The following is a 22,529-nucleotide window of genomic DNA, read 5'->3' as shown; positions in this document are numbered from 1 at the left end:
AAATGAATGCTTTCCTTTATCTGCAGACCTGCCAGTCTTTCAGCAGTGCAGTATAAAGTGTGTAACTCTAATTCTAGGAGTGAAATACCAACTACTATAATTAAGTTGGCAATGTGGAAAGGCAGGGAGGCAACAGAGCAGTAACAACCATGAGGGATGGAGCCTTAAAGGGGCAGGAAGAGAAGGACAGGTGGGCAGAAAAAGAAATATTCAAGTCTGGTCCTTGCAGAAGAGAAGCTCCATGGTTTGATTATGCTTCCAGAAAGAAACATCACCTGTCATTAACTGCCCTCTGCCTGCAACCCAGTGCTCATGGAAACGAAGGGGAGTCTTTGCTTTGGTTTCAAGTTCTGGATTGCACTCAGAAAAAGTAAAACACAGTTCCTCATTGACAAGCAACTTGAAATACACCCCTTGCATCCCCTGAAACTAGAGGAAACCTGCCCACAGCTGCTCAAAATACATTTATGTTTTAAAATGGGAAACAACAGGCACAAAGATTAGCATTTACAGCTGGTATTTCTGAACATAAAGGTCTGAGGCAGATGCTCACATGTAGCAGTCAGGGAATGAGAGGTGAGTTTCCCATGCATTCTCTCTCATTCCAGGGTACACCATGCATTCAGCTTTCACAATAAGTATTTTTCTTTAAAAAAAACGTGCTACATAGAATCCAAAAGCAAATAGACACAATTTGCTGTTCATAAAGTACGTGAGAAAAGGCTTGGTACTTGTAGCCTGCACTTAACCCTTACCAAGGGTTTTATTCCCCAAAAACAAAGACTTTGCAGTCTTTACCAGTGAAAGACAAGACAAACCACGTTTTCAGCCAAGCCATAAAATATATACTCTCATATGTAATCACAAAACCTCCTGATGTTATAAGGTCCCAGTTTTGCACATGGGACAAAGCTGATTACTGCTGTGAGACACCAGCAGTGGCCAAACCAATGTTTCTTTGCCAGTGGACTCCTCTGCACCTTTGGTGCTACCAAACAGAGTGTCACTGGGGAGGCAGGAGGAACACAGAGGGGCACTGGAGCGAGGATGCCAGGCTGCTGGCAGGAGAAACCCTTACATGCTACTCGCAGGAAAAAATAGCAGCTGAGAGGCTGGGATGTAGAGCCTGCTGAGGGACTGGGACTGTTGCTGGGACATACGACCCACGGCGATGCGTTTTTAGCATCATCTCGGTATCTGTGGCTTTGAACTTCCTCAGGAATTTGGTAGGAAACATTGACACTTGAAATCAGCTTCCTGGGACAGCAGGAAAGCTTTTTCTTCTCACTGCTGCCTAAAGAATAGGTTCCTGAAGGCATTGTTGTAGTTTTTGTTGAAAGCAGTGTAGATGAGTGGATTAAAAAAGGAATTTGAATAGCCCAGCCATAGAAAAATGCTCTTCCAAACGGGTGGGATGTTGTACGAGCAGAGTGGGCTGATGAGCTCTGTGATGAAGAAGGGGATCCAGCAGAGCACGAAGACCCCAATAAGGATGCCCACCATCAGGGCAGCTTTCTTTTCCTTCTGCTCTCTCCATGTGTCTCCGTCCGTCTGGAATGTAACAGTGGCGTGACGGACAGTGAAGACCATCTGTGGCTGCTGGGCAGCTTCTTTTACCTGCCAAACACAAACACAAGTTGCACCATATGTACTCAGTCAGGTGATCCCACACAGCAGGTACAGAGCCAAACAATGCCAGTGAGGGCCAAGGCTCCAGGGGAAACACAGGCTACCCACGTCACAGTCTAACTGAAAGGAAGGTGGCTGTACAACCTCCTCTGGGTGATGGAGACTAATTAAAGTGAGATTAGAAACTAGAGAGAGTACTGAGGGTACATGGGGTTGCTCACACAGCAGCACAATAAGATTATTTCCCCACTTACAGTCTGATCAGCAGAACAGGCACACACCCACATGCCATGCACAGAAGTCTGCTTACTTTCTCTAAACCCATTGAGTTTAAGAGTTCTTGGCAGGAAAGAAAATTAGCACACATTTGCTTCCTCCCGGCAAGAAATCTTTACAGTGCAGAGTCACCGTGCCTGGGATGAACTGACACAATGCAGTCACGATTAGGAAAGATTTCCAAGGACATTCTGCACGTGTGTTTTCTGTCTGGGTAAATTCACAGTGTCCCCAAAGCCACAGCTTTGGTTGCCAGGGTATCATCCCCAGCAGACACAGCACCCCATCCATCCACTCTCCCCTTGCCTCCCCATGGGAGGGATGGTGACCCCTTACTCATGCTGGTGAGCACTGATTCAGCATTCCATGGGGGGACATCTGTGAGTCACCGCTCGCCCACGTGGAGCTCAGGCTCACAATCTGCCCAAAGTTACTTTTGCTACACCTTGAGTGCTCACAGCTGGGGGCTCAGAAGGAGCCAACAGCCTGGGATTGCAAGCTTTGCTGTCTGCTTTCCCTTGGAAATCTCCAGGGTCCACAGGGCCTTGGTGGATCACTGTTCACTTGCACATTTTTGGTCTAGGTTTCCCCCACTTCTGGCAAAGGCTTTTGCCTGCTGCCAGCGCTTGACCCCAGCAAAACACAATCAAGCTGACCTACCTCCAGTGCTTCTGGTGTAATGGGGGTGATGGAGTTGCTCTTGCGAGATCCGATTCGAAACTTGGCAGCCTTGTAGATCTTCCAGTACACAAAGAGCACCACGCAGAGAGGTAGGTAGAAGGCCCCAAAGGTGGAGAAGATGGTGTAGGAAGGCTCCTGGCTGACTTGACACTCTTCACTGTCCTCTGAGTAAGTTTCTCCCCAGCCAAAGAGCAGTGGAGCCAGAGAGATAAAGGCAGAGAGTGCCCAGGTGAGGGCAATCATGATGTTGGAGATGCGGCGCCGAGTGCGGAGCGTGTACTCCAGGTGGCGGGTGATGGACCAGTAGCGGTCGAGGGCAATGGCCGTGACATTCCAGATGCTGGCAGTGCAGCAGAGCACGTCGAAGGAGATCCACACCTGGCAGAGCGACCGGCCCAGCCGCCACCGCCGCCCGGACAACTCGTGCACCAAGCTGAGGGGCATGACGAGGGCTGCCACCATCACGTCGGAGATGGCCATGGAGGCCACCAGGTTGTGGGGCACCCGGTGGAAACTGCGCACGCGGAGGATGGTGGCCAGGACCAGCCCGTTCCAGAGGAACGTGGCCACCACCAGCATGGCCAACAGGGTGAGGACCAACACGCTGAAGACGGAGAGATGGGCCTGGCCGCCTTCGGGGCCGGCGGAGGACCCGCTCCTGTTGCCGGTGTCCGGCGTCGTATCGGCGGGGCAGCTGAGGTTGAGCGGGCTCTCCATGCCGGGGCTGCTCGGGGCTGCTGCGGGCGCGGCGGCGGCGGGAGGCGCTGCGCTGCCCGCGCCGGGAGCGGGGGAAAGCGCCGCCCTACCGCGGGCGCGGGGGGTCCGCGGCCGCCCCGAGTGCCTCCGGGCGCGGGGGCTGCCGGCTGGCGGCCGCGGGGGGCTTCATCCCCGGCAGGAAGAGCCCTGCGTCAGCCGCGGCTGACGGCAGCCCCCGGCCCGCCCCGGCGGCGAGAGGCGGCGGCTCCGCGGGCGCGGGGGGGTGCGCGGCTGGAGCGGGGCGGCGCTGGCGGCGGCGGAGCGGCCGGAGCGGGGCGGAGGAGCGGCGGCCCCTGCGGAGGAGCCGCGCCGCGGGCTGGCGGGGCCGGGGCGGGCAGGTGAGTCCCGCCGTGCGCGGGTGCGGGGCGGGCAGCCCGGCGGGAGCGGGAGCGGCCGCGGCCGCGGAGGGAGAGGTGCTGCTTAGTCATGTCCGTGCGCGGGTCGGAACCGGCGCCGGGCCGAGCGGGAGGGCAGAGCCGGCGGCCCCAGCCCCAGCCAGCTGCCCCTGCCCGTCCCCTGCCCCTACCCCAGCCCGCTTCCCGCTGTCCTTGCCCTGCCCGCTGCCCATTCCCTGCCAGCCCGCTGCCCGCATTGTGCGGGAATCAGCCCCGGCTTTGTCTCGGGGTGGCTTCTCCCCCTCGGGGCGTATTCGGTACCAGCCGCAGAAAGTTAGCATCCCTGTGAAATTGTCCCTGGGCTCCTCTAAAAAGGTGTTAGTGAGGCGCCACGGGAATTTCCTTGCTCCCAGATAGGCTACAGTCTGCCCCCAGCAAACCTGTTAGTAACCCCGGTTATTCTGTGCAGGGGCAATGTGGCACGGAATTATTTCTTTGAGAACTTCTGCGCTGGCATTTCCTAACTTGTTAGCGATTGTCGGGCCTTTTATTAGAAATAATCATTCACTTGACTGCTCTTATTAATTGTTCATTTAATAACATTAGCCATTGTTGAAATGCTTGAGCATTTCCCCTGGTTTTTAGCACACTAATTGCGATGAGCAGAGGGATTCTGGGCTTCATTGCAGAAGTCAGAATTTAACCCCACCGAGCAGGATTCCCTGTGCCTCAGCTTCATGCAGGGATGCTAGCCAGCTCCAGCCCACAAGCCTTGGACGGCATCCAGGCAGGGCTGCGCTGGTGCTGGCACTCTGCTTCTCCAGACAGCCCTGGGATAACAGGTCCAAAGGGCTTTTGGGTCAGACACGTGAGGTGAGAAGCCAGCAGGCACTAACGGGGGGCTCACAGTTTGCATCTCTTGGGGGAGAAGGAAGGAAAGGCATCTGTGTTAAGATCAGGTGACAATGACATTTGCTGGTGAGCTGCAGTTTGAGAGAGTTGGGGAGAAGACATAAACAGAGATGTTCAGGGAGCACCCGATGCATTCCATGCTCGTGGTACATGGAGGGTAAAACCAAACTGGTGCTTCCTCCTGAATCTTTTGGAAATCTTTAATGAAAACAGCAAGTTACAATAACAAGGGGTAACGAACAAGATGTTTTCTATTGCTGCTACTTGTTCCTCCGTGCTACCACAGGAAAGGCAAAGCAGAATATCCAAAACAGGTCCAGAACCTTGTTCTAGTGGAACAGGATCTTCCCCTATGGATTCATTCAGTGCCGTGCTAGTCATTGTCAGAACCAGGGATCCTATTGTAGTACTGGAACAGATGTAGCCTTAGAGACTATATCATATTTTTGGAAATAAACTGCCATCTTTTGGGGGGAGAAATTATTATTTTATCTTTTATATACAATACTGACAATTTTGGAATGAGTAGGTTTTTTACTTACAACTCAAAGGACAAATGGGGTTTGCAGGCTTTCATAAAGCCTCTTGATTTAAAAGTCCTGGTTTGTAAGGTGTAAAACACCCTTGACTGTCATTATATTGATCAAAACACTTAGCAACTGCCAGGGCTGAGAGCTTTTTGTTGCGTGGACTCTTCCCAGAAAAACCTATGACCCAGAATTAATAGAATCAACCACAAATTACAAAATATGTTCTCCTGAAAATAAATTATTATTTTTTGTTTCAGGAACAAATAGACAAAAAGTGCATTAAAAGGGAAATGAAAATAAAATGTATTAAATCTAAAGAAGTAAAACTAGATTATGTTCTCATGAAAAATCATTAATACTTTCATTATCTTACTTACTCGACTTTAAAAAATGTATGTTGGCAGATGCTGGAGTTGAATGGGTCAGTTGAGAAGTAAAGGGAAATAGAGAATGTAGACAAATATATATATGTGTGTGTGTGTGTATATATATGGAAATGCATAGGTCTGCACTTGGGATGGAAGAGTCCTATACAAGAGTACAGGTTGGGGGCTGACTGGTCAGACAACCTTCTTGTTGAGAGGAGGACCTCATGGGTCTCTTGGACACATCCTGGAGCAGGAGCATCCTGGCCTATATATGAGCAAGATTGTGTCCGTCAGGTTTAGGGTTATAACTATTTCCCTCTATCCAACAGACCTTGGAATTTTATGTCCGATTTGGGGTTCCTCACCCAGGGGAAGTCCAGTCAAAGGTAATCAAGGTGATGAGCAGACCTGCATATGATGTGTAGAGACAGGAAGAACTGAGTTTATCACTCCTAAAAAGAGATGGTTAAGAGGAAATTGTTACTGCTGTCTCCAGCTACCTCAGGGGTGGGTGTAGAGAGGGTGAAAGCAAACTCTCCTTAGAAGTGCAGGGGTTGGATGGGATGCAACAAGTGAGGATCCCAAGATCAGGTGCTGCCTTGGGCGTGTTGGTTGATGAGGAGCTCAATGTGATCTGGCAACGTGCACTGGCAGCCCAGAAAGTCACCCATGTCCTGGGGCTGCACTACAAGCAGGGTGACCAGCAGCTGGAGGGAAGGGATTCTGCCCCTCTGCTCCAGTCATGTGGGACCCCACCTGCAGTGCTTCATTAAGTTCTGGGTCCCCCAATACAGGAGAGACATGGACCTGTTGGAGTGAGTCCAGAGGAGGCCATGGAGATGCCCAGAGGGCTGGAGCACCTCTGCTATGAAGACAGGCTGAGAGAGTTGGGGTCGTTCAGCCTGGAGAAGGGAAGCCTCTGGAGACACCTTATAGCACTTTCCAGTATCTAAAGGGGCTACAAGAGACCTGGAAAGGGACCTTTTAAAAGGGCATGGAATGATAGAACAAGAGGTAACAGCTTTAGGATGAGGGAGGGTAGGTTTAGATTGGATTAAGCTAGCATTAAATTGGAAGAAATTCTTTCCTGTGAGAGTGGTGAGACACTGGAACAGGTTGCTCAGAGAAGTTGTGGATGCCCCATCCCTGAAAGTGTTCAAGGACAGGTTGGGTGGGGCTCTGGTCTAGCGGAAAGTGTCCCTGCCCATGGCAGAGTGGTTGGAACTAGATGATGTCTCAGGTTCCTTTCTGCCTAAACCCTTCTACGGTTCTATATTCCAGTTAGAAATTAAGAAATAAATATTCCCCTGGAGAGTGGTCAAACTCTAAAATCAGTTCAAAGAGGCTGTGAAATCTCCATCCTTAGTGATGTCCAATATTCAGCTGGACAGCACTGTGAGTGACCTGATCTGACTTTGAAGTTAGCCCCTCTTCAATGGGGTTGGACCAGGTGATCTCTACAGGTCCCTCCCAACCTAGATCATTTCACAATTTTGATTCTGCATTCTTTAGGCGCCTTGGCTGAATGCACCAGATTCTGGAGGTGACTAAATATTGTTATTTTTAAGGACAAAATGCTGTTTACTTTACACAGATTAGTAAGACCATTCATTTTCCCAGAACTGTTGCCATTTATTAAGCGAGCAGAAGGCTGGGATCTTTAGCTAGCAGATAATGCTTGTGGAATGATCACATCTGTGAAAGTCTCTGAGAAAAGGATCTGTATTACAAAGTCAGGATTATCTCACATCTTTGCCGATGGAGCCAGAGGAATTAGAAGTGACAGGACTTTCCTGGGTTTAGCAGCATCCCCTCCAGTAAAGACATTAAATAATGCTTGCTACTAAATGCCATTTACTGGAGGTACCTTCCAATTCAAAATATGTATCTGATGGTTGGAGGTTAGGAGGGAATTCACAATGCAATCAGTGCCACTGCCTAAATGCACATCCAAGTATTATCTACTGGGAAGAGGGTGAATGGATTTATATTGTTAATCTCTGTGCAGATCTTTAGAACCTCTGCCCTTATAACTGGCAGAAAAGGGAGAGGAGAAGGCTCAGGAGGAGTTTTTGCTGGGCATGCTCAATGAATGAATGAGAATTTCAGGCTACAGGGTAGGTGGAGCTGCTAGGTTATACAAGGATTAAAGGAACACATATTCTCACTGTGTATATACACCACTACTGAAAGCTGTGCTCAGTTGCCAGCCAGACTGCTCAGTAAGTGTGCATCCTGTACAGCAATTTCTAAACCTCAGGTATTTGTCACTTGAATTTCATTTAATTTGCAACCAGCCTCAGTCCAGCCTCACACCACATCCAGCCATGCTTTTTGAACACAATTTCAGACCACCCACTCTTCTCCTATTGCAGAATGGTCAAACAAGACCACAGTAAAAATGCACAGACTGTGAGGTTATTCTCACACCCTCAGAGCCCGTCCTCAGTTCTGATGTCACTCTAGTCTTCTGAAACCAAGATCACAGAATCATAGAATGGTTTGGGTTAGAAGGGGTCTTAAAGATCATCTAGTTCTGACCAAGGCGACCAAGGTTCAAAGCATTGAAGCTCAGGCTACGAGCTTGGATCGTGATGCTTTGTAGCTCCTGTATTTCCACTGCCAAGCAGCTGGCTGCTCTGGATAGCTCTCTCTCAGGTTTCTGGGGCTGCAGCTGGTTAATAATCACATATTTACTGGAGCATGGACTTACATGGGGTTTTCTAACATGCCAGCCAAGGGCCACAGTTGGAGTCAGTCTTTCTCTCCCAGTAATATGTAATTACTTACTTCAAAGTAGAGCAATTCCCTGACTGATTAATCCTGTTGTGTATTAGTAGGAGACACTGTAGGATTGTAGGAGTACCTTGGAGCAAGAACAAGGAGGACCTGAATGCCCCGCACCCTCACAGTGTCCCATTGAGTGACCTGTTTGCCAGATCATGTTCTGTTGGTTTGGATGCTTATGAAGAACTTTGAGAAGTCTTTCTGTCTAGGGACAGAAATTAAAACAATGAGTTGAAATCCTCTTGGCTTCTTATTTGTAAAAAACTATCCCTCAGGCAGGTCTAATCCAGTTTAGGGCATGCAAGCTTTCCTTTAGGAAGCCACCAACTAAATGACTGTCATCCCATGCAGCCACTTGCCCCCTCCCAAGTGGGGAGCAGAATTGGGAAAAAAAAGTGGACCTCATGGATTGAAATAGGAACAGTTTAATAATTGAAACAATAATAATAATGATACTACTGCTAGTACTAATGAAAAAAAAAAGAGGGAGAAAGAGGAATGCTATCCAAGAGACACAAGAGATGCACAACAGGATTGCTCAACACCTGCTGATGGATGCCCAGCCCGTCCCTGAGCAGTGAGCAGTGGCTCCCAGCCAGTTCCTCTCAGTTGATATACTGGGCATGGTGTTCTGTGGTGTGGAGTATCGCTCTGGCCACTTGGGGTCAGCTGTCCTGGCCATGCCCCTTCCTGGCTCCTTGTGCACTTGTTTGATGGCAGAGCACGGGAGGCTGAGAAGTCCTTGACTTAGGGTAAGCACGGCTTAACAACAGCTAAAGCATCAGTGTGCTATCAACATTATCCTCATCCTAAATGCAAAACACAGCCCTGTACCAGCTACTAAAAAGAAAATTACTGTATCGAGTCAAAACCAGGAAAAAAACTTCAGTGACATAACTAAAATGTTGTTTAATTCTGCAACAGGAACAAAGCAGAACAAGAACAAAAGCTGTTCAACAGAGCAGCCTCTTGCCTTGCCCAGAGCATAGTCCTCCTTTATGTAAAGCCAGTGATGTCTCAGTGCTTGTGTCTTTTGGATGTGGCCACAATCCCTTTGGCCTAAAGGCAGGATGGACTCTGGTACCTTGCACTGCTGTGTATGTCTCAGTAAATGGACTGCCAGGAGTGTTTATCTGTCTTCTGCCCAACATGAATTAGCTCCTGCTGGAATTAAACCCTTTGTTCTTGCATAGTGAAAAACGTGTTCATGGTCAGAGGACCAGCTGGAACGTAACTTAATAAAGTCTGAGGGCAACTCCCACATCATTCACTGCCGCAGTTAAAGTTCCATTCTGGGTAAAGACATGAAATGTAAATAATTTTATCTCTTCTTTCATACCTTAAGGGACGACATTAATCATCTGTGTAATTTCAGGGGAGTCAGCAGAGTTATGCTAGGCATCATATTGGTTTTTAGTCAAAGGTGCTTTGCAGTGAGCAGTTATGACAGTAATGCAATAACTTGGAGCCTGCCTTGGGGGGTTCTGCCCTCATAAGGCATCTGCAGTTTTCATTTATTACTCTGATGGTAGCAAATACTTCACACATGCACACACCAGCACCTGTGATCTCTGTTACCCATGGCCAGTCCCTTAGAAGCAAGTCTTCCTCTGGACTCTGGCGGACTTGGTGTCTACAGGTGGCTTAAAAGCCACAATAGAATATTATCCATATTTCTGGCTAAAAAAAAAAAAAAGAGTTTAAAAATACCAAAATATATTATGCTTCTGGGAGTACAGGGTATCCTGCAGTTCTGTGAATCATCTAGAATAGCAGGGCCATAGAAAAATAAGAAACTGTGTGTGGGAAGCCTAGGTAAATCTAACTTAATACATGAGCTTTGGCAATCAAAGCTGCCAATGCAAGCTGTCAGGACTCTGCCGGGGAGACAGATGGCACGATGACAGCAAATGGATGGGTCTCTAAAACTCAATTACCATTTCACTTCAGACCCTTCTTCCGTATGCCAAGTTGTGGAAGAGGTTTGTTTATCTTGAGCTTTATGCATTGTGACAGATAATTTGCATAGGTGTGAAGCTATAGGGAAGGCTGTTATAGTGTGAGGCTGAACATGAGTTTTTCTGTTGTATGGTGTTTTCCAGGTTACCTTTCTGCTGCCTTGCAGGTGGCAGGTTTCTGAATCTTTATTTACATAAATCCATCCACAGTCTGGAAATGTTCTTTCGAGCTAAGAGGCAAAATGTTTTAGGATCCATTTACCAGATTAAGAACAGAAATCACTCTAAACTGTTTTCTGAGCCAGAAATTCTCCAACTTTTTTTGCATATACCTACGTTCACCCCCATTACACTCCCTTCGACTCCTTGTCAGTGTGTTTCCATGCTCACTGGGCAACCCACTTCCATTGGTTGGAGTTCCTTATTCCCAAACCTCCTCTCACTTTAGCATTCAAGACTAGTTTTGTTATTGTAACTGATTGGTAATAGGTGCAAAAATTAAACTGATGTCATCATCAAGGGATGTGTTTTCTCTTCCACTCAGCCTGATTTCCTTATAGGCCTTTGGTTGCTGCCTCCTTCCCTGGAGGTCTCTGAACAGTCACAGCCACATCCCTACCTGCCAAAGGAAGCACTGGCATAGCTGTACAGCTTTCTCAGCTTGGGTATCACTGTTGAGTGTCTCAGATTCATATTCACATGCTGCTTCCTTCCAGCTGTGGAATATTTTCTTCCCCCTGATTATTTGGCCTAGCTGGATGTTTCCCTGCTGCAGCCTGCCCAGGTCATGCTCTTAATTTAAGTAAGGTGAATTCCCAGTATTTTCAAGCCATGCAACATGGCAGGTCATTAGAGAAGATACGAAAGCTGTGGAATTTTGTTTATTTATATTTCATATCTGTGTTGCTGTTTAGGTGAGGGAGAGGTTCATACAAATAAGAAGAGCTACTTACAAGTTAGAAAAAGTCAAATGGTAGTATGTGACCACACGCTTCCTGTCTGCAGCTAAAATGAGTCTGCTCCCATGTCTTTGCAAGAAAAGAACTTACAGATGTCTCCTGTAGGCTGATAAATAGCTTGCCCCTGGATCACAGGCATGATAGCAAACTTTTCCAGTTATTTGAACAAACCATTTTTAATCATCTCCAAACATAATTTCTCTCATATAATTAGACAGTATCATGTTAGAAATATTTTGTTTTAGTCCCTTCTACCACAGCAAGCACCTGATCAAGCAGTCTTCTTGCTACTGCTATAAAATTTTCTGAACCCATGGGATGGAAGTGGTTGTATAAATATGTCTAAGTGTCTCTCTGTTTTTCACAAGCATTTTTATTAGTAGCATCATTATTTTTAACAACCAGTATTCATTGCTGTAACAGCAAAATGTTGCCAGACCTTTCTTAATTGTCTAGCACTGCATTTTATTAAAAACAGCAGATTTTTTTTTTCTGGCTGCTGATCTGTGAGTCAAAGTTGGAAGACTGTAGCTCAGAGGTGGTGGCCCAGTGGTATGTGAACTGCAGCAGATCCCTAGTGCTTCATGCTTAGCTCCCACTTTGGGGACATGATATGTGACACTAGGAACATGCTCCTGCAAGAGCTGGTGGTGGGAAAGCCTATCCAGCAAGAGGGGCTGAGGCCAGCATCTCTGAGTCACCCTGGGGTACAGCTGTGTGCCCACCCATGCCTTGTCACATGGTGAAGCCACCAGGCTTGGAGGGAGCTGCTGGCATCTGCCACTAGTGAGTTTCTCCTTTCAGAGCCCTCTCCTCCCTTTAGAAGCAATGAATCATGTAATTCTTGTCCCTACAGAGACTGACCTGAAAGGCAAGGGACCTGGTTGGACATGCTCAGCTGGTGGCTCCTTTTGTAGTTTCTACTTTTTCTACTTCTTCTGTGGTTACCTTCTGCTTTCAGATTTTGACTGAAGCTTTTTTTTCTGATTTTATCCAGATTTCGGTGTAAATTTAGTAAAAATCTTCCATTTTGGCACTAGTGAATTATTCAGGGTTTCATGCGAGCATACTTAATGGGGTGTCTTCATTAAAGTCATCAATGCACAGAAGGTGGCTTATGTATTTAAAATCTGAATTTCAGTTTTGAAACAAAAGAAATCACTGGTTTTTAAAAGGACTCCTCATCTGACCTGATACAACTTCAGAACTTTCTGGGCAGACTGTCAGTGTCCTTCTTCCTCTCCACATTTCAGCATCTTCATTGTATGCTCCTGTCTCTCCTTTCTTCTGTGTTTTCCTGAGCACTAGAATAGTTAACATAGGCAGCTTTTACTACATCACCACTAGCAACTGACTTGGCAGTAGGGTTATAAATGCAACTGCAAGCACAACCAAGAATTCAATAGAAAAAAATGCAAACCCCACCAAGATTTTCATGTTTTAAAGCCTTCCATCCAACACTCACACATATGACATCTCCTGTCCCTTGGCTTTGACTCCTAGCAGTAGTCTCAGTCTTGCAAAGCTGCCCACACACAGGTGCTTCCCACCCCTCCAGTTTTGGTATCACTCTAACCAGCCTGGCTGCTGGTGCTCAGTCTTTCTCCTGCCATCAACCCTTCTGCAGTATGGCCACATCTTGGTGGGGGGCTGCAAGTGGAGTCCTGGGCTTGACATGTTGTGAGGAAGTTGCACAAAAACAAATGGTCTCCACAGTGCCTGTTCTTCCTTTCGAGGAGGTTTTCTGGTTGTATGACAGCTGTGACTGTAAGGAACCATAAATCCTGATATCCTTGTCCCAGGTAATCCCTCCTGCCTGGTGAGAGGTCTGCCCCATTAAATACCACATTACAGCCTCAGATTAATGACAAGTGTTACAAAAGAGCACCACGGGCCATGGAGAACCATAGCAGGCTCCTCAGGGTGCATCTTGCAAACAATTACTGATAAACAACCAGCTGGACTGTTCTGCAGAGGTGAGGTTTACTGTACAGGCTGAGGCTGTGCAAACATAGTTAGCCATCCATATGCCTGGCATTTATTATAAAAATTTATGGCAGCTGCTTTCTGTGAATGTCAGTGAAATAGGTGAGGAAATAGATTTTCTGAAGCAATCTATGGCTCTGGATGAGCCTCTTCCATTCATTTCAAGTAGAGTTATTATTTTGAAATGTAATAAGATTTTTTTCTATATTAAACTGAGATGTCTAAAATGTAGATATCTAAATCCTGTGGACTGCTTAGTAAATCTCAAAAAGACATCCCTATCTGAAACAAGCTTTCTTTTCTTTATCTGAATAATAATACTCCTTTACTATCTTTTATATCCTTTATCCTTTTGAGTGAAGAGAGACATGCTTTTGCTGCACAAAAGCAAGACCAGTCTCCAAGGTATGTTCTGTAAGCAATCAAGGCAGCCTATTATGAGAAATTACCCTCCACAAATTTAGATGCAGCAAATGATGACATATATCCTTCTGTTCTTGTTGGCTTAAAATGTAAAGGGAGTTAGACCCACCTCCCTGCATGTCTCTCTTCCTCCCCTTGCACTGAGCCAGAGCAGGGGTATGCACACAGTACCAGAGAGGGTATGTAACCTTCTGGTATTTGCCAACTGGATTATTTATGACTGTCTGAGTTGGCTCCCAGCACGCAGGAGAATCACTGGGCCCTTCTGGAGAGAGAGCAGATCTTCCCGTGGCCTGTGATGGACCTAAATATTTGCACTGATTAGATCCTACTTTGATGCTGATATCATTTCATCATTATGAGCACTGTGTGAATCATAAATTATGAACATGTTCTATAAAGCACAGGATGTCAGGGCACTACAGCTCGATGGTGGCCATGTCAGCCTTTGGAACATGGCCAGTGGGGCATTTTTAAGCTGGACTTATTTCAGGAACGTGTCTTCATTCACGACTGTTTAATTTCAAGTATGTGCTTTCATCCTATTGAAATGAGCAGGGTTTGAGGATATGCTTAAAGCTAAGAATGGGATCTTGAAGCATCCCTGATTCAGAGACAAAGCTTGGGAAAATTGTCACAAAATTTTGAAGCAAAAAGATTAGACTGTAGAGAAATATAACTACAGGGCAGTCCCTTCCCTTTTAGGAAAAAAAGTGTAGAAATGTATTCAGTTCTCTGAATGCAGACAACACTGAGGAAAATATTATAGTACACATTTAGAATGAATTAAATCAATTGACAGCTATCCAGCCATAGAGAAAAATAATGTAATTGTAACTGAGCAGCAAAATGGTTCTGCCTAATAGTTAAACATCAGTGAGCTCCTCTGTGTCTAATAAAATGCAGATCTCATTATCTGTTTGTTATGTGCATCGAGAGATAACTGTTCAAGTCGAAAAGTATAAAAATTTGATTTAATTCAGTGACATTTTGGATATAAGAGGGTCAGATTGGCCTTATAACAAAAAACAGCTTGGGGCATATGGAAAGGAGTGTAATTGAAGATAAAGCTCTAGCAAGATGAGTGGAAAATGTAATAAGAGTTCAAGCATACATTAAACAAATGCACCCTGGCCCTCACACAGTAATCACCTATGTGTGCCATAAGGCAAACAGCAAATGTAATTGACTCCCTGAAGGAAGATCATTACAGCTTTGGTGCTTTCTGCCTCATGCCAGAATTTCTTCTTCCATTTGCAACACTGAGAAGTCAGATGTGGGAAGTCCTGGGATCCTGAGGCTGCTCTAATTTATGTAGGGAATAGGGCCAGCTCTTAATAAACCTAGAGACCTTTTCGGTGGCTTCTTCAAAGATTAAACTGGTATCTGTGAGTATCTGCCACAGTGTCAAAGACTAAAAATGACCAGCATTGACATGAATATGGCAGAAGCCTCAGTGATGAAGGAGGAGGATGGTCCTTTGAGGAGGAGGATGGTCCTTTAAGCACACAGGAGAAGTAACAAGTTTGGCTGTACTAGGCCAAAATAAAAAGAAATCACTTCTTTGTAGCCTGGTGTCTTGAAGGGGTTCAATGTGATCACAGTTTCTTGTGTGTGCTATGACACTTGTCCTGTTTTCCCAATTCCTGGGCATTTTTAACCATATTTGACTGTCTACAGAGGTATCAGGGATATGGTAGAGATGAAAGACCTTACTAAACACTGAAGGAGCCACACTTTGAACTTAAACTTTCCTTGGCCTCAGCCACTTCATAGAGGAGTTAGACCTGGAGACATTAACATTAACAGTAGGCTTTCCTGATTCAGAGATCTATGTGCTCCTATTGAGGCAGCTCCAGCATATCACAGAGCATATCCTTCAACTAACCAAAACATTTGGGGGCTTACAGAGCCTTTATTTTCCTGAAAGCTTCCTGTAAGCCAAAAAAGAGAATCAGAGCCAGAACTGGCTTGAGAGAATAAGCAGTTTACCTGCATTTGTCCTCAGCTTAGGCTCTAATGAGAAAGTCCTGACAGTGACATCTGTTAGTCTGAATCCCAGCTTCTGGTTAGTACTCAATAATTGAGATCAATAAAACAGACATACTCTAGATATCAAATCAATAACTTTTTTTTTTTTTTTTGCATTCAAGAGTGGCAGACAATTAGGGACTTAAGTAACAAATGTCTCATTTCATAATGTTTCCTGCCTGACACACTAAAGAGGCAGAGTTCTAGATATCAATCTCTAATTAATTAAGATGGGTCCAAGGTCCCGTTAAGGTTGACCATTTAAGAGCAGCGGTGGATTTGTCTCTTGATGTCTTCAGATCAAGACTTGATTATTACCTTAGCTCAGAAAAGGAGTATTTGGGGTTAAATTTAAGGGAAAATTTTAAGAAAAACTGACTGGAAGAGCTACTGGATTCTTCTGGCCTCGAGGCTGTTATAAGAATGCTGTCAGAACACATTTTTCAAGAATGTCAGTGCAAGTTCCTCATTTCATTTGAAACTATGTGGGAAATAGAAATCAGGCTCCTTCCACAGAAGAAGAAAATGGGAGTTCAATCCAGCAACAGTAACTACTTGTCTGCATAGTGCAGTCACATCCATGTCTAAGCACTGGGAGCTTCCCAAAGCTGCAGCTACAAACATGTGACAAATACATTCAGCCTCTCTGTTTGTGCCTTATCACAGGCAGATAACTTTGTCTACCTGTGTCTGCATTTAAGGATGTGCAGTCACCTGTCTTTCAGCCACCCTGAAAATGCTTCTCTAAGCTTCAGCATTTGGGAAGGCCATAAAGCAGAAATGTGCTCCCAGGCTGGGGCTGCTTTTAGGGACAAACAATGATCAGTTCTGCTCCCAGTGCTCCATGTGGGAGGTTTATCAAAGTGGCCTTCTGGCCTTACACTTGATAAGTTGGAGGAACTGCTCTGAAGACGATGCAGTTGCTGTGAAAATATGTCAGCAATGAAATATTTTTCAAAAGGTTTTAGCACTAAGACCCCATGGCTACATATGAATTTCCCTGGTGGCACAGGTGGGCTCGTGTAGCTGCTGCCCTCTGTCTCTGCTCCAGACCAGGAGCCCTGAGTCACTGCCTGCACCAAGCCAGCACTGGGTTAACTGAGTCAGGAGAACCTGTGGAAAACCAGCCACTTTTAATAGATTGTTCCCAGAAAGATCAGCACAGGCCACCCCCGAGACACTGGAGCTTCTGTGTGAGCATAGTTACACATCCTCAGGCAAGTGTCTTCTGTCCATTCCTCTTTCTGGATGAGTAAAGGAAATATTTAACTATCTGGACAACATACAGAAAAAGGGCAATGTAATGTCAATGTGTGTGTCAATGTTTTATCAGCACAAATTTAGGGTTTTCACTCTACTGGTAAGCACAAAGCCATAAATGAATACTGGAGATCATCTTGGAGCAGTACCCAGGCTCACTCTTCACACTGTTCTGTAATATGCTCTGCAATACCACCAACTTTAGTTGCCTTTTTCTGCATTTATGCATTAATAATGTAAAAATAGATACAAGTGTTAGTGTTCTTTGAATAACATAAAAAAGATTTGGCACAAGTAATGCCAAGTTTGTTCATTTCTAGAAAAATTCATTTTAGTAACTCCATCTTTCATTGGGTTTTTTTCAAGCCTGCATGAATGAAAGCCCAGGCTCAAATGAAAATTTTCATTCTCCATTATTTCACTGATACTAATTTACCCCAATGGAAAGCCTATAAATGATGTAAATCTTGACAAGCTACAAAGAAGGGCTACAGGGATAATTACCCACCACACTTCACAAACATTTTTTCTCAGACTCAGAAAATACACAGAATTTGGTAGGTATCTTAGTTTGAGCAGAAGCAAAGACTTCTCTTGAGGTGCAAAGAATGGAGTCTATAAATTATAGTATCATGTTTTATTTGTGGCAAATTATTTGTTCTTTCCCAGAACACTGGGAAGACTTGCATTCTTCTTTCCTGGTGTCATACAGTTAGGTCCAAAACTCATTAAGAAAGTGTTATAATGTTTTATATATATATATATATAAAAGTATGTATGTATATATATATATGTGTGTAATTTATATAGAGGTGGTTATTGCCAGTCTGAGGGAAAGACAGAAAGAAAGAATTTATTTGTAAAGGTGAATGAACCTTTTGCATTCCTAAGCAGGTAACACAAAGGACCACATCCCCTCTTTTAACACTATGTCTCACTTCTGACAAAATTGCCCTCATATTAAGATGTGCTAATGAGAGCATTCTCCCCCCTGCTCATTTATGCACAGTTATAGTAAAGATATAACTTGTTACTTGGCACTTGCAAAAAAAAACCAACCAAACAAACTTGTAACTATTATATTAAAAAAGAAAACCGTCAAGCAAATGACAGGGGATTCTCAGTGCAGTTCTGGAATTAGAAGGGAATCGAAAATAAAACTACCAGTTCCAAGGGAGCCTTTTAGGATTCAGTGTTGCTGTACAGATAATAAGAAAGTTTTTAATTATAAATCATATTTGCCATTGCAAGCAGTCCCACTAAAGAAAAGAGGAAAAATGCCTAGACAGCTCAAGCCAAAACAGAGCCCTCTGCATACCTGTTTTGATTCAGATTAAAAAGCGGATCTTATTCACATTAAGAAATGGAAATGGAGATAATGCAGGCAGCACGCCTTCTGGGATTGTCAACAACTTTCCAGGCACATGGAAACTAACATCAGCTTTCTGTAAAACACTAGGTACTTTGTGAAGACATATTTTGTTGGAAAAGTAACATCTAGAGAGGCAGCTGCTACCAAACAAGTATGTATTATTAACAAAGGACTCAGAAAGCCTTCTGCTTACTGGAGTAAAACAAATATACAATTTAATCTAAGCTCCGAATTTAATTAACCACAAGATAAAAAAATCGAGCTGTTGTTTTTTCACAAGCAATTACGCCTAAATATGATATTGTAGGTGTGTATGAATTTTTCATATAATCATTTGTACACACAAATAAGGCATTTATGCAAGCAAAGACTAATTGTCTGCACAAATCTTGTCAGCTCGGTGGGCTTTCACCTCGTGCAAGCAGCACCCATTACAAAATTTAGATCACATTACAGTTTTTCTGGAAACATGCTCATGAAGTTCTCTGTGCAGAGTTCTGGTAGTTAAGAGATCAGAGGTGTGTTTCTAGCACAGGTAATGCACTGTTCACATTATTGTGGACTCTTGTGGACATACACGTGTACATGGCCAACGTCACATCAATTCAGAGCACTCTCTCTAACAGGCACAGCACCAATGGCCTTATCCTGCTCTCCTTCTGCCTGGACACTTTGGAGGCCCTGTGTGGTACCTTGGTTTGGGTTCTCACCTGCCAGTGTGCCCCTGTGCTCCTCTGGCTTGTGGAGATGGACCTTTGATGGGCTGATGGTCCCAGGGATGGGCCTGGCAGCAGCTTGCAGAGTATTATTTGGGCTCCCCCTCCTTCCATTGTCCCTCAGCTTGTGCAGATGAGCTTTACCTCATAACCTGACAAATCCATATTGAGGCTAAATACAGGTGAGCACTTTGCTGCACACCTGAGCAGTGAGACCAGCCCACTGATTTGACTTAGTTCTGGGTGCTGACGTGAGCAGAAGGCAGAATTTATTTCTGGCAAATACACGGGATATTTTTCTTGTTCAAAAACGTGCTTTTCCAATCTTGTTTTCTGCTCTTATGGTCTGTAAATGAGATCATACACATGATGCGAAATTGGAACTAGTCATTTTTGTTAGAAATAGTCTAATTACTAGAATTTAAATATTTTCTTGACAGGTGACTCATGAAATACTTAACGAAGTAAAAGATATGTTCATTAATTTAATTCCACCGCTTATTTTGAAGGCACTTGAGGGGAAAAATTTGTGACTCATGGGAGTAGTCTTTTCTTCTGGGAGTGGTCATTTTGAAGACAAAAAATTGTGAATAAAGAAAGCTATTTCTGCGTGAGATTAGTAGCACTGCCAATAATACAACAGCCTGTCTGTGCAATGCTGTACTGACATCTACAAAATTTCTTATCAGGGGCCACTAGAACTGACAGGTGTTTAAACTGCTACCAGGCAAGTTTTCTGTAGAGTTGTTGCTGTGCATTGTTTCATGGCACATCAGAGACAAACCCTTGTTTTGGTGGTGCTGCACAGCTGGTCACCTGCCTGACATCTGCTTGAGCTTGGGCAGGATTTTCCGAGTCCTCCTGCTCTCACCAAGCACAGCTCCGGGGCTCTGTCCAGGAGCTGCTTTCAGAGAGAGGATGGGATGGCCTCATTCTTCCCATTTCTATCAAAAGTTCTGTGGTTAAAGAACATCCAAAGGATTTAGGCATCCAGTGGCCATCCCTAACTTGTGCCTCAGCGAAGTTACTTTTACTCCAGTTGGGAAGAGGAAGACAGACCCAAAACTCCATGTTCCACATCCCAGGTCAGGGCCACAATTTTATCTTTGCTATGCAGGACCGAATTTATAAAACAATTTTCTTCTGGTAAACCCATTATAGTTAATTCTTAACCTTTCTCTTTTTTTTCACATTTCATTACACTTCCATACTGTGGACGGAATTACACTTTATTCTTGGATTTTTATCATAATTAGTTAAAAAGAATGATTAAGCCCTAAGGATAATTACAATTACCCGTATAAATGGGTACTTTTTATTTGTGGAAAACTGCTTTTGCAGTGAATTTCAATGATTTGATGCAGTAATCTGACCTTCTATTGCTAGAGAATTTTAAAATTGCTGTGATTTAGAGTAGCAAATTCATCTCATATTCTTCTGCTTTGGCAAGCTGAACAAATGGAAGATCCAAGGTGGTCCCACCCAATGCTGCAATAGCTGCAACTCCTGCTGAAAGTTTGGGAAGGGGCAGTATTATGAAAAATGTGTGCAGGTTGTTTGCATTATGTTCTTTGCCACTATTAGCATAATGCCTGTTTTGAAATACTTGTAATCTTGGAGGTGCATGACGAACCAAAAATTATGTGACTATGGAAAATCCAAAATATTGGAAGGCCAGGGGAACTCATTAGAGTAACAAAAAAAAATAGGCAGAGAAGGGAAATCAAGAGGACAAACTCTTGGAGGACAAAACTTTGGTTTTCTTTGTGTGGAGTGGGAATATGTGATAGTGTATGGGCTTAGATATAAGGAAGGTATTCCTGTGAGAAAGGGCAATTTAGTGATCACACTGAGAAAGATGAATTTAAATAATGAATGACATCAGGAAGAGAAAAGGACTCAGAGATAAATGTGGAACAGAAAGCTGAGAGATAGTGATATTTATCGAAGAAAAGAAGTGAAAATTACCAGTGCTGGGAGATGCAGATGATTACAGAGGCAATGAAATCCAGCAGGAAAGGAGGCTCAGGAAGCAGTGGTGTTAATGAAATATGGTAGATCAAGAAGAATAAGAAAAAATATTTCTCTGCAGGTGAAGGAAGATTTTGGTCAAAATAGTTCTAATTCAGTGCAAAGAAGTCAAAATGGATCAAAGATGGAGTTGGAAAGAGTGAAAATTATGGAACTAAGAAAACAAAGGCTGGGCATAGCTGTCTGGAGAGTGGTTATAAAGGAAAGCAGAGCTCAGAGAAGTCTTTTCAAAGTCAGTCCAGGAAATACATGGGACAGAATAAAATGACTCTGAACAAGGGCTATTAGAAAAGATAGAAAGTGAGATGAGAATATGAATTGTTGAAAGAAAGGTATAAATGGATTTAAAAGCAGAGGGTTATTTCTACCTTTTTCCTGCCCTACAATAAAAAAAGTGTACCATATAAAAGCTTAAGGACTTTTTAGTTTGATTTTCACTATAAAAAGTAAATTTCATTGGGAGGGTGGGCAAAACAATAAAACCTTCAACTAAAGGGTAAGATTTCCTTCTGGAGTGGAAAAAGAACAGGTGATAGGTTGGATATTGTATAGTTGGAGTAAAAAAGGGGAAGATGTCATGTGGAGATCCAGGAGACCTGGAGAAAGACAGGTGAAGCCTTTATCCAGTAAAATTTTATCCAGTAAAAGTAAATAAATGACTTGTACACCTATTTATAGTTTCTACCATTGTTTCAAGAATAACATAGGTAAAAAAAATACAGTTTTCTCCTGGAAAAGTGAGACAGGCCTTGCAGGTAGGACAGAAACAGTAGGTGCCCTGTATTTTTATTTCAGTAAGTCTTACGATGCCATCTCTTAAAAATGCTCTGAGTATGGGAGGGAAACATTGTCCACATCAAAGTATTATGAGGGGGTCCAGAACTCCTTTGGAAAGCAGAGTGTTCATTATATAGATACAATGATATTTTGTAGTATTTATATTTTAAACACCCCTGGCAATGCAGCGTTGTTTAAAATATACAACATGAATCAGGCTCTGAAAGTGCTTGTTTCTTTCTGTTGACCATAACTTGTATAAAGTGATGATTTCTGTTTTCTGTTATCTAAAATAGTTAGGTAAGATACATCCCCCTCTAGGTGGGAATGGTTCATTATCAATGTAGAAGGATGCTTTGCAGTTTCTGAGGGAAAAATGCCTTATTTCGGTGGGATTCGATGACCTGATAGGGCTTTTCCAACCTAAGTGGATGTATGCGCTGATTTCGGGAGTAGTCAGTACGTCAGTAGTCAGTCACTGATGAGCTGGATCTTGGAATACACCCCAAAACCATTGGCGGGCGGTGCCGCCTCAGGGCCCCGCCGCCATCGCCCGCGTCCCCCCACAGCGGCACCGAGGGGCGGGGCCGGGCCGGGGCGGGGCCGGGCCGGGGGCGGGGCTTGGGCGCCCTGGGGGGCGGGGCCGGAGGCGGTTGCCTTCCCTCCCCCCTCGCCAATGGGCGGGGCCGGGTAGCCCCGCTGCCCGCCTCTGTCGTTCGGGGCGAGTCCATTGCATCCCGCG

The 22,529-nt window shown here is 44.5% G+C and overlaps 1 protein-coding gene across 1 annotated transcript; it reads right to left on the bottom strand.

Annotated features, from left to right (window-relative positions):
- Positions 1-718: 718 nt before the first annotated feature.
- HTR5A (5-hydroxytryptamine receptor 5A) lies at positions 719-3,303 on the bottom strand. The gene is made up of 2 exons (XM_069005726.1): positions 2,566-3,303; positions 719-1,617 (listed from the first exon to the last, which is right to left on the bottom strand). The coding sequence occupies exons 1-2, from the start codon at positions 3,301-3,303 to the stop codon at positions 1,285-1,287; spliced, it is 1,071 nt and encodes a 356-aa protein (XP_068861827.1). The 3' UTR covers positions 719-1,284.
- Positions 3,304-22,529: the final 19,226 nt, after the last annotated feature.

Source organism: Aphelocoma coerulescens, chromosome 2 (genome assembly GCF_041296385.1).
Source record: "Aphelocoma coerulescens isolate FSJ_1873_10779 chromosome 2, UR_Acoe_1.0, whole genome shotgun sequence".
Taxonomy (NCBI): Eukaryota; Metazoa; Chordata; class Aves; order Passeriformes; family Corvidae; genus Aphelocoma; species Aphelocoma coerulescens.
The sequence above is the reverse complement of the archived record's forward strand: the minus strand, read 5'-3'. Positions and strand labels throughout refer to the sequence as shown.